The 13,332-nt window shown below is 34.7% G+C and overlaps 1 protein-coding gene across 4 annotated transcripts in view; it reads right to left on the reverse strand.

Moving 5' to 3' along the window:
* The window catches only part of RTTN (rotatin), a 206,593-nt gene that overhangs the window by 51,046 nt on the left and 142,215 nt on the right, over positions 1-13,332 (reverse strand). For all 4 annotated transcript variants that reach the window (XR_003568290.1, XM_027852445.1, XM_027852446.1 and 1 more), the window contains 2 exons: positions 5,525-5,627; positions 83-278 (listed from right to left, as the gene is read on the reverse strand). Coding sequence is in view for 3 of the 4 variants with exons in the window: in XM_027852445.1 (XP_027708246.1) it covers positions 83-278; positions 5,525-5,627 (299 nt within the window). In the remaining variant the exon portion in view is untranslated. The remainder of the gene's footprint in view (positions 1-82; positions 279-5,524; positions 5,628-13,332) is intronic.

Below are 13,332 nucleotides of genomic sequence, written 5' to 3' on the forward strand. Positions count from 1 at the left end.
AGCATGAGTAAGGCAAAAATTAATCTAGTTCCTTTATACCAGCAAACCTATTCATTAAGCTAATATCACTTTAGTCTCATACCCACAGAAAGCCTTTAAGATGTTGGTCTTATGGAATGCAGATATAGTATTCTTTGGAACAACTATCAGTAGGTTGTCCAAAAGGCTGCACATTGCTGAAAGTAGAGGAGGAGTTACAATACACTGTTTTGACAAAGGAGCAGAAAGGGGAGAATCTTGATGACTTGAAGGTGATGTTGTGGTGGTGTCACTCTGACCTATCACAAAAAGAAAAAAAAGAGAACACAAAAATGAGGTTAAATTTAGTTTCATTTATGATCATTTAAAACATTTCTCATTTTTAGAGATGATGCAGTGAATAGAATACTGGATTTGGAGTTGGAAACCCCCCAAGTTCAAATCATATTTCAAATAAGAACTAACTATGTAACCCTGGGCAAGTCACTTAACCTCTCTCTACTTCAGTTTCCTCATCTATAAAATGGAGATAATAAGAACACCAACCACACAGGGTTGTTGTAATGATACAATGAGATAACATTTGTAAAGTGCTTTGCAAACCTTAAAGAGCTATGTAATGCTATCTAATAGTAGTAGTAGTGACCATCTTTATAACATGTAACTAATTACAATGTTTTATATTATTTTTTAATCTGTATAATGTCCTTATGAGGTAGGAGAGTGACAAGTTATCTATTCACATTTCCAAAAATATGGAAGCTAATTTGATTTACTCAGGTTAGCAAAAAGAAGCCATGTTAGTGGTCAAAAAGGTAGTATATATAAAATCTGTTATTTGTATTCTAAAGAAAACTCTCACTTTAAGCTGATAAGGCTGGGAGAAAAATCTAATGTTCTGATTTATTTTTTAAAGAGAAAATACAATTCAAAAAATTTCAGTGAATCAGAAAAATTTATTCCCATGAAAAAATTAAAATATTTACTAATTGTACATCTTGATATATTGAAAAGAATTCTGGCTTTAAAGCTGAAGAGCACAGAATCAAATCCTGCCTTTAACTTATTACCTATGTGACAATGTGTAAGTAAATCTTAATCTCTTTGGGCCTTGGTTTCCTCATTGTAAAATGAAGGGGTTGGACTGGATGGCCTCTAAGGTCTCTTCTAACTCTAAATATACGCATGACATACATATACATATACATATATATATATATATACACATATATGTGCAGATAGATATAGTATTGAGTAGAGACAAGAAAGATAGGCACTACAATCAAGATTTGACAATTCTAAATAAATATAATAAATATATTTTCCTGCTACTTTAATAGACTGGAATTATCCTAATTATTTATGACGGTCCCAAATTTGATAGGAAATCAATAAAACTAATCTTGTGTGCTGACATATCATTGACTTAAAAAAATAGTCTTATATGGGAGCTAGCTGTAAGTTATTGTTATCTATATATACTTTGGTTTGATTTTCAGTTTCTAAATTTGCATAAAGAATACTAGCCATCATGAAAAATGGCACAATGATTTCTCAGTTAAAAAATAAGGACGTTAACTAACTAAACAAGAAAAAAAAACTACTGTTAATTAGAAAGGGAGTAATTTTTACCAAATCTCATATATAAAAAAAAATTACCTGATTATTATTTTGAAAATATGCTAGAAATAAATTTAAAATAATTATTTGTTACAAGTTTTTAAGATAACTGAAAAGAAACACAGGTCTGATATTTGCAACATTATGCAAGGTTGTTTGTTTGTTTTTTTTCCACCTCAATAAAAGGAGATCATGTTGTGGTTATTTGATTAAGTTTAAACTTGAGATAACTGATCAGCTAGTGCAAGGGCTCTTAACCTAATTTTTTAAATAGTCTGATAATTGGATTTCAATATAATTGGTTTCCTTTATAATCCTACATATTTTATTTTAAAATTTAAAAACATTATTCTAAGAAAGGGTTCAGAGACTTAACTAGCACTTAGCACACTGCCTGGCACATAAAAGCACTTAATAAATGCCTATTAACTTGGCCAGAGTGCCAAAGAGGTCCATGTGCAATTTTCTGTAAAACTCAAGTAATTATATTTCGACAATTTTGATGGGCATATTTATCACATCAATGTAACTCAAAATGGGAAACTGATTACTAAATTGAAAGTCAAGAATCCAATGAAAATTCATGAAGAATTAAAAGTAACGAAATTATAATTTTTTTAAAAAGTTATTTTTACATTCTGTTGTCCTTCCAGGCAGTTTTCTTTTTCTTTTCTTTATTTTTTTTTTGTTTCAAAATCTGTTTTACATTGGCGAAAATTTTTCGAATCATAGACTTATTGCTTTTGCCTAACACCCAATGTAAAACTTATAAAACAAAAAATAGGTATATTGGGATCATAAAAATATATTAGAAAATATATTTCGAAGAGAATAGAATTGAAGGATATTTCCAAAAATGAATGTCAAAACTTTAAAAAAAAAAAAACTGATTTCCTGAGTGAGTACCCTCTCCATCACTACAAATTACCAACCCTTTATACCTTAGTACCAAAGAATCTCAGAGTTAGAAAAGACATTAGAAGCTTCCTAGTTCAAATCCCTTCTACAACTTACCTGACAAGTGGTCATCAGCCTTTCCTTGGAGGCTTCCAAAAAAGGAAAACTCATTACCTCACAGGGAAGTCCATTCCCCTTTTGGGAAATTTTAATTGTTAGGAAGTTTTTCCTTATATTGACTCTAAATTTGCCTCTTTACTACTTGTACTGCCTGCAATTATGCCCTGTGGGGTCAAGTAGAGTAAAAACATTTCCATACAACTTCTCTTTCATATACCTACGGATAAGCTATCACATTCACTGACTCAGTCCCACTAGATCTTCTCCTAGCTAAAGATTCTCAGTACCTTCAACGGATATTCATAAAACATAATCTGGAGGATTTTAGACATCCTAGTTCTCCTCCTCTGGGTACTCTCCAAGTTATCATAGTAGTTGCAAAAATGTGGAACCTGAAAATGTTGGGAACTGAACATAATACTCAGATGTAGACCTATCATGCAGAGATCTATTATCTACTTAGTCTTGGAAATTATTACTCTTTTAATGTAACCAAAAACCATACTCCATTTCTGCTTGCCATATTATACTGTTGATTCTTCAGTCAGTCAATAAACATTTACTAAACACTTGTTATGTGCCGATCACTGAGTTAAACACTAGGAATACAAAGAAAGGCAAAAGACAGCTCTACCCTAGAACAGCTTATTATTACATAGAAGTGGATGTCCACTAAAACCCCAAGGTTTTTTCTGGATGAACTGTGATATAGCCCTACCTTTCTCATTTTGTACTAATGAAGTTAAAATTTTGAACCTGAGTAAAACTTTATCTGTATTAGAATGCATCTTACTAAATTTGGTCCAATGATATAGCACATAGGTGTCAAAGTTGTAGCCCTAGCAGTATGGCCTGAACCAAATTAAGATGTAATTGGGAAATGTTTAACAAAATAAATAAAAATACAATACAATACAGAAAATGTTAATTTATGGTTTTCTAAGTATGGCATACATGGATCTGTTTCTACTTCAGTTTGACATTACTGGTTTATCCTGTTAAGATTTTTTTTAGCTGCATCATTTAGCATGGAGGCTTTACTACCCATGTCTGTACCATCTTCAAATCTACCTATATCCAATTCTGTGATAAAAAATACTGAATTTCAAAGAGCAAATGACAGATCTCTCTACTGGATATGTGATTACAAATTGACATCCTACCACTTTTTGGATCTGGTCATTCAACCAGTTTTGAATGCACCTAACTAATCTATCATCTGGTCAGCATCACTCATTTTTTCCAGGGAGAACCATGAGAGGATTTGTCAAATGTTTTATTAAAATTTGACATCTACAAAATTCTAATATAGAAAGTAGACAATTTCATAAGTTAAGGCAAAAATGTTCATCATATTTTAGTTATGATCACCCTGAATTTAGCTCATTTGTTCTCAGATATTGGACACAGAATCTATCACCAGGCCTATAATCAAAACCTTTCAGATTGGGAGGAAGTGTCAGAGATTGTGATCTGCTGGTATAGTCTCTAAAAAGTGAAGTCAGTTATTCTGCCTTCAAGGGTATGGCAGTAGAAAGGAAGGAATGGATCCCTCAGGAAAGAAGAAAGAGAAGGTATCAAAAATGGCCCCTACATGGTGCTACTCAGCATCATCAAAATGAACTGAGAGTGTTTAACAAATGGTTGAAAGGCAGGGCTCTATACCTCTCCTACTATCTTGACTGATGACTCAACATGTCTCATTTCTTCATTCTGAAGTTTTTCTCTGGCCATGGAACTCACAACATTGGAAGTATAGGTAGGTAGTTCCTAGGTACTTAGAGCCAGTCACGTGGGAAAAAGGATAGAGTGCTGGCCTTGGAGTCAGGAAGACCTGAATTCAAATCCAGCCTCAGATACTTACTGGCTGTGTGATCCTGGGCAAGTCACTTAACCTCTGTTTGTTTCAGAATACCCAACTGTTCAATGAGTATCATAGTCCTTATCTCTCAGGTTTGTTGTGAGGATCAGAAATAATATTTGTTAAGCATTTAGCACAGTGCCAGGTAGGTGCTTAAGAAATGTTTGTTCTCCTCCTCCCTTTCCTTTCCCCCTCTCCCTCTAAATAGATGGCTTTTCCCAGAACTTCCATTTAAAAAGGTCTTCCTTTTAAACTTCCATTTAAAAAGCAACCCAGGTTGCTGTCTCATTCATCTCCACACTGCACTGAGGACTTCCCCTACCAAGCCTAGACCTCATGCCTTAGATTGTCCCCTTACTTTTCAGCTTCCTTTTATGTGTTGTCTTCCTCCATTAGAATGTAAACTCCTTGAGGGCAGGGACTCTCTTTCTACTAGTATTTGTATTCCCAGCATTTAGTACAATAAGCACTTAATAAATGCTATTTGAATGCGCTATGTGCAATGATGAGGTATAGAGAGAGGGTTTTTGCAGTGCAGAAAGCATGAATAGTAGAAATTAATATGTTTTGATACAGAAAGATAAATTCTTGACTGTGTATAAAGGATCAACTACCTCTTCTATAAGAGGGAAAGGAAAAATGCACCTATTTTGTTCCTCAAGTTGAAAACTATTCAAGTTGACTGACCAAAAGAATTTCTAGAAGGCAGTATAAGAGTATCAGAATGAATGACTTCCAAAATGAATAAAATACATTAGTGAACTGACATATTCCGGCAAAATAACAAGGGATTAAAAATATTAATTATCAGTCACCTGATCTAAAAATCAAACAAATATTTCCGTGAATAAAGAGAACTTTGGGAATTAGAGTCTTAAGGGTGAATTCCTAACTCTTATTTATTTTTCAAAAGACTTACCTGATATATTTCATTATTATTATTTTTATTGTTACATTCCTTGCCTGAATTTAACATTTAAATATTTATCTTGTCTAATCTGTAATTTTAAAACCTTAGCAATTTAAATCTATACTAAAGAAGATTACCTTGAGCCATAAGTCGATCTTTCAATTCAGGAATAATAATGTTTGTTGGTGTCGTATGTGGTGGAACATCAGCACTTTCTAAAGAAGATGGCACTGAAGGAACCTAAAAACCCATAAAGAAAAATATGCTTTACTCTTCAATGACAGAACAGGGACAAGAAATTCATGAAAGTTCACAGAATCACAGAATCCAAGAGCTGTAAGTGACCTTCAATGGTCACCTAAGCTGTATCTGACCACAAATCCTTCCAAGAATAACCCCAATGGGTAATCATTTAGCCTCTGCTCTAATTTGTTATTGTTTTTGCTCAGTCATTCAGTTATGTCAGACTCTACATGACATCTATGGAATTTTCTTGGCAAAGATACTGGAGTAGTCTACCATTTCCTCCCCATTTTACAGATGAGGAATTGAGGCAAACAGGGATTAAGTGACTGGCCCAGGGTCAGATAGCTAATAAGCATCAAAAGTCACATTTGAACTCAGATCTTCCTGACTCTAGGCATGGTGCTTTAGGATGTCTTTAATTATTACAAAATTTTTCTCTATAGTCAATCTGAAATTTCACTTGCAATTTCCACCCACTTTCCTCAGAAGCTAAATGGAGCAAGTCTAATACTTCTTCTGCATAAGAGATCTTCAAATACTTGAAAATACCTATTATATCCTTTTGAGTATTCTATTCTGTAGGCTAAATATTTCTAGTTTTTTTCAATGGATCTTCATATGCACATTGTCTCATTCATCATCTATTAATCTTTGTCATTCTTTTCAACTTGTCTATGTTTTTTCTAAATGCCTAGTACTTGAGCATGGCCAGGCCAGAACAAAACAAAACTATTAGTTCCTTCCTTTTGGACAAGATGCCTTTTTTCATGTGGCCTAGAACTGAATTTACTTCCTTGGCTTCCAAGTCACATTGCTGCTTTATATTGTGCTTGTAGTCAAGAAAACTCCATGGATCCCAAATATTGTCTAACCATGCCTCCATCATCCTGTATTGATGAGGTTGATTTTTAAAACCCAAGTACAGAACTTTATATTTGCCCATAATTGATTTTATTTTACTCCATTCAGTATATCATTTTAGCCTATCAAGATCTTTTTAGCTCCTGATTCTGTCATTCAGTGTCTTAGTTATACCTTCATGATAAATGCCATATACAAATTTGAGAGTAATGGTGTATGTGCCTTTATCTAAGTCATTGATAAAAAATGCTGAATAACATAAGGCCAAAGAAAGATCCCTCAGAAACTCCTATAAAGATCTCCCTTCTAAGTTGACATTGACCATTTAATGACTTTGCTTTTGAACATTCAACTAGCTCCAAATCCACCTAATAATACTATCATGTAGCCCTTATTTCTGTATCTTAACCATAAGCACAGCAAGAGAAACTTTTGTTAAATACTTTGCTACAATCTAAGTATGCTAATGTCTATAGTATCCTCCTGATCTACCAACCTAGTTATACGGGATAAACGAGATTAGTTTGGCATATCCTGTTATTGACAAAGTCATCCTGACTTTTAGTAATCACTACTTTTCCCTTTTAGCCCTCACATGTCATTTCCTTTTGTTCATTTACTGAGAAAGTGAATGACATTTTTTTATTCCAAGTAACCAACCTACTAAGTATTCTGCCCTGAAGGCTGTAACAGATCCCCTGCATCTGCAACCACAGTTTATGAAATATGTTACTAGTGTATTATTTACAGTCCCAAAAGAGGAGGGGTCCTGAGAAGCAGTATCAATTGTGATCCCAAGGTATTAGGGACTCTTCTTAGATAAAGACCAGAGTACAGACCAAGAAAGCAGTGACCACACCTCTCCCCAGATCACAATACCATGGAAGAACTGAAAACTTCCAAACTGAAAACTTTCAAAACTAACCCTGAAAACAGATGTGTGAAAAAGTCTGAAGCTTGAGACAATGCTCATCCTCCCAGTTCATCACGCCAGGACCAGGGCCCAGCATTAACATAAGTTTCAAATCAAGAAATAGGGTGGAAAAATGAACAAACCACAACAACAAAAAGAAAAAAAAAACCCTGACCAGAAAGGTGATAGGGAAGATCAAGATACAAATTCAAGGGAGCCAAGATGGCGCAGTGAAAGCAGTGACTTGCTTGAGCTCTCCCCCAAACCCCTCCAAATACCTGTAAAAAATGGCTCTAAACAAATTCTAAAGCAGCAAAACCCATGAAAAGACAGAGTGAAACAAATTTCCAGCCCAAGACAACATGGATGGTTGATCAGAAAGGCACATTGTGCCGGGTGGGGAGAGGAGCACATTTCAGCGTGGGCACGCAGGCCGCAGCAACCCTGGAGCAGGCCTCAGAGGACTGAATCTCGGGAAGCTGTGGCGGTTTCCAGACTTCTTAACCCATGAATGCCAAAGACAACTTAGAAGGTCAGTGGGAAAAGTCTGTGACTATGGTGAGAGAAGGAGTTAGGTCTCAGCCGCAAGTCCCAAGCGCGGCCTATGGGGCAGCAGCTGCCTCCTGAGCTCCCGGCCCACAGACTGAGGGGGAATTGAATGGCTGATGAGAGGGGGATTGCAGGGATCTCTCTGCCAGTGCTGAGGCAGGAATCTCTTGTTGTGCCTTTGCTTGGATCTGGGTCACAGTTCTGAGGGGAGGTCCTGGGGCGAGGAGGAGCACTGGCCTGGTGGAGCTTGTTGTGGTGGTGGAGAGGAAACACCCCACCCCTTATCATACCACCTTGGAAGAACTGAAAATTTACAGGTCCCTAGAAGTACCTCTGAAAACAGCTGTACAAACCTCCGAAGCTTGGGACAGTACATTCTCCACATTGGAAGCAGACTCTTACCTTAACAAAGAGTTTAAAACTCAAGTAATTGGCCAGGACCATGAGTAAGCAGTGCAAAAAAGAGTCAGACTGTATTATCTTACTTGGTGACAAAGAAGATCAAAATATACAACCAGAACAAGACAACAAAGTCAAAGCTCCTACATCCGAAGTCTCCAAGAAAAATATGAATCAGTCACAGGCCTTGGAAGAACTCAAAAGGGATTTTGAGAAGTAAGTAAAAAAAGTAGAGGAAAAACTGGGAAGAGAAATGAGAGTGATGCAAGAAAATCATGAAAAACAAGTCAATAGCTTGCTAAAGGAGACCCAAAAAAATATTGAAAATAACATCTTAAAAAATAGCCTAACTCAAATGGCTAAAGAGGTCCAAAAAGCCAATGAGGAGAAGAATGCCTTCAAAAGCAGAATTGGCCAAATGGAAAAGGAAGTCCAAAAGATTACTGAAGAAAATACTTCCTTAAAAATTAGAATAGAGCAATTGGAAGCTAGTGACTTTATGAGAAATCAAGACACTGCAAAACAAATCCAAAAGAATGAAAAATTAGAAAACAACGCGAAATATCTCATTGGAAAAACAACTGACCTGGAAAATAGATCCAAGAGAGAGAATTTAAAAATTATTGGACTATCTGAAAGCCATGATCAAAAAAAGAGCCTAGACCTCATCTTTCAAGAAATTATCAAGGAAAACTGCCCTGATATTCTAGAACCAGAGGGCAAAATAGAAATTGAAAGAATCCACTGATCTCCTCCTGAAAGAGATACCCAAAGGAAAACTCCTAGGAATATTGTAGCCAAATTCCAGAGTTTCCAGGTCAAGGAAAAAATATTACAAGCAGCCAGGAAGAAACAATTCAAGTACTGTGGAAACACAATCAGGATAACACAAGATTTAGCAGCTTCTACATTAAAGGACCGCAAGGCATGGAATATAATATTCTGGAGGGGAAAGGAGGTAGGATTACAACAAAGAATCACCTACCCAGCAAAATTCAGTATAATCTTTCAGGGGGAAAAATGGTCATTCGGTGACATAGAGGACTTTCAAGCATTCCTGATGAAAAGACCAGAGCTGAATAGAAAATCTGACTTTCAAATACAAGACTCAAGTGGAACATGAAGAGGTAAACAGGAAAAAGAAATCATAAGAGACTTATTAAGGTTGAACTGTTTACATTCCTGCATGGAAAGATGATATTTGTAACTCATGAGACCTTTGTCAGTATTAGGGTAGTTGGAGGGAAAAAAATTATATGTATGTATATATATTTAAACAGACAAATAGATAGATAGATAGATATAGACATAGATAGATAAATAGATAGAGGACACAGGGTGAGTTGAAGATGAAGGGGTCATATCTGCAGAATAAAATTAATGGGTGAGAGAGGATTATACTAGGAGAAGGAGAAAGGGAGAGATAGAACGGGGTAAATTATCTCAAAAAAAAAACAGAAAAGAAAAGGCTCTTACAGTGGAAGGGTCACGAGAAAGGTGAGAGGGAATGAGTGAATCTTATTCTCATAGTATTTGACTTAAGGAGGGAATAACATATACACTCAATTGGGTATGGAAATCTGTCTTACCCTACAGGAAAATAGGGGGGGAAGGGGACAAAAGAGTAGAGGGATGATAGAGACGAGGGCAGATTGGGAAAGGGGGTAATTAGAAGCAAATATTTCTGAGAAGGAACAGAGTCAAAAGAAAGAATAGAATAAATTGGGGGGGCAGGATAGGATTAAGGGAAATAGAGTTAGTTTTTCACAGCATGTCTACTATGGAAGTGTTTTGCATAACTGCACACGTATAACCTATATTGAGTTGCTTGCCTTTTCAATGAGGGTGGGTGGGGAGGGAGGAAGGGAGAAAATTTGGAACCCAAAGTTCTAAAAACATATGTTTAAAAAAAAGTTTTCACATGCAACTGGGAAATAAGAAATACAGGAAATGGGGTACAGAAATCTATCCTGCCCTTAGGAAAATAGAAGAGGAAGAGGATAAGAAAAGGCGGGGAGAGATAGCAGGGAAAGCAGACTAGGGAAAGGGGTATCCAGAATGCATGCCATCTTGGGGTGGGGGGAGGGGTGAGATGGAGTGAAAATTTGGAACTCAAAATCTTGTGGAAGTAAAAGTTGGAAACTAAAAATAAATAAATTTATTTTAAAAAAAGAAAAAAAATAAAAGAACTTCAGATCCCCCCCCAAAAAAACTAAAAAATAAAATTAAAAAACCAATTAAAAAAAGATACAAATTCAAAAGAAGACAATGACGTCAAAAACAGCTAAAAGCAAAGCCTCAAAAAAAAAAGAAAAAGAAAAAAGGAATTGGACATGAGCCCAACAAGAATTCTTAGATTAGAAAAAAATTTTTTTTCAAAATCAAATAAGAGAGATAGAGAAAAAACTAGGTAAAAAAAATGAAAGCAAAATAAAAAAATTATGAAAAGACAACTGATAGCGTGGAAGAAAAGGCACACACTCAAAAAAAATTGTAGAAAATAACACCTTAAAAAACAGAATTGGCCAAATGGAAAAAGAGGTACAAAAGTTTGCTGAAGAAAATAAATCCTTAAAAATTGGAATTGGGCAAGTGAAAGCCAATAGCTCTATGAAACGTCAAGAAACAATAAAACAAGGTAAAAAAAAAAAGAATGAAAAAACAGAAGAAAATGTGAAACATCTCATTAGAAAAATAACAGATCTCAAAAACAGATCAAGGAGAGATAATTGAAGAATTATTGGACTACCTGAAATCCATGATCAAAGAAAGAGCCTATACATGACTTTTTAAGAAATTATCAAGAAAAACTGCCCTGATATCCTAGAATCAGAGGGCAAAACAGAAATTGAAAGAATCCAGCAATCATCTCCTGAAAGTGATCCCAAAATGAAAACTCACAGTAATATTATAGCCAAATCCTAAAGTTCCCAGATCAAAGAGAAAATAAACAGACAAAAAGAAACCATTCAAATACCATGCAGCCACAGTTAGGATCACACAAGATTTATTAGCTACCACAAAAAAGGAGCAGAAGGCTTAGCATTTGACATTCCAGAAGGCAAAAAAGTTGAGATTACAACCAAGAATAACCTACCCAGCAAAACTGAATATAATGCGTCAAGGGAAAAAACAGACATTTAATGAGACAGAGGACTTTCAAACATTCTTGATAAAAAGACCAGAGCTGAATAGAAAATGACTTTCAAATACAAGACTCATGAAAAGCATAAAAAGGTTAATATGAAAGAGAAATCATAAGCAACTCAATACGGTTAAACAGTTTACCTTTCTATATGGGAAGACGATATATGTTTCTTTTAAGAACTTTATCATTATTAGGAGAGTTACCATGATTCTGCATAGATAAGAGTGCAGGAGTGATTATGTTGGGATGATAAAAAAAAAAAATAGAAAGGCAAGAAAGATGCCCTGGGAAAAGGGAAAAGGGAGAGGAAGTATGGAGAAAATTATCACACATAAAAGAGTCATGCAAGGAAGAACATTTTGACTGGAGGGGTAAATGAAGGGAAGGGAATACTTAAACCTTATTCTCAACTATATTGGTTCAACAACAGAAGAATATGCACACTCAGATATAGAAAGCTATCTTACCCAACAGGGAAGTAGGAGGGGAAAAGGATAAAGGAAAGGAAAGGAGTAAGTCATAAAAGGGAAAGTGAATAAAAGAAAACAGTGGTCAGAAGCAAAACAGACTTTAGAGGAAGACAGGATAAAAAGAGAGAGAAAGATATCTATCTATATCTATACATCTATATATATAATATATATATGGAGAGAGAAAGAGAGAAAGAGAGAGAGAAACAGATGAAAATAGGATGGAGGGAAATGTATAGTTAGTAATTATGAATGTGAATGAGATGAACTCACCCATAAAATGGAAGCAGATAACAAACGGATTAGAAACCAGAATCCAACAATATATTGTTTATAAGAAACACAGTCAAAACAGAGAAACACACAGAGTTAAAATAAGGGGCTGGAGAAGAATCTATTATGTGTCAGCTGAGCTAAAAAAAAGACAGGAGTAGCAATCATGACCTCAGACAAAACAACAGTAAAAGTAGAATTAATTAAAAGTGATAAGTAGGGAAACTGTCTTGCTGAAAAGCACCATGAACAATGAAGTAATATCAATAGAAAATACATATGCACCAAATGGTATAGCATCCAAATTCTTAAAAGAAAGTTAAATTACAGGAGGAAATACTAAAACTATACTAGCGGGATACTTCAACTTTCTCCTCTTAGAGCTAAATTTAACCATAAAATAGATAAAAGAAAAGTCAAGGAAATGAATAGAATCTTAGAAAAGTTAGATATGACAACTTTCTGGAGAAAATAGAATGGGAATGAAAAGAAATATACCTTTTTCTCAGCTGTGCGTGACATCTTCACAAAAACTGATCATGTTATTAGGGCATAAAACCCTCACAACCAAATGCAGAAAAGCAGAAATATTAAGTGCACATTTTAAAAACTATAATGCAATAAAAATTACATTTAATAAATAGCCATGGAAGCACAGATTAAAAGTTAAATGGAAACTAAATAATCTAATCCTAAAGAATGAGTGGATCAAAAACAAATGATAGAAACAATCAACAATTTTATTAATAAGAATAACAGCGACACAACATTTCAAAATTTATGGGATGTAGCAAAAACAGTACTTACGGGAAGATTTACATCTCTAAATGCATACATAAATAAAAGACAGAAAAAGTAAATCAATGAATTGGGCATGCAATTAAAAAAAAACTAGAAAAAGAAAAAATTAAAAATCTCCTACTACATAGCAAATTAGAAATTCTGAAAATCAAAGGAGAGATTAATGAAACTGAAAACATAAAACAAAATAAAAACACTGAACTAATAAATAAAACTAGGGATTGGTTTTATGACAAGGTCAATAAAATAGGTAAACCATTAGTTAATTTCATTTAAAAAAAGAAA

This window comes from Vombatus ursinus, unplaced genomic scaffold (genome assembly GCF_900497805.2).
Source record: "Vombatus ursinus unplaced genomic scaffold, bare-nosed wombat genome assembly UNPS02009573.1, whole genome shotgun sequence".
NCBI lineage: Eukaryota > Metazoa > Chordata > Mammalia > Diprotodontia > Vombatidae > Vombatus > Vombatus ursinus.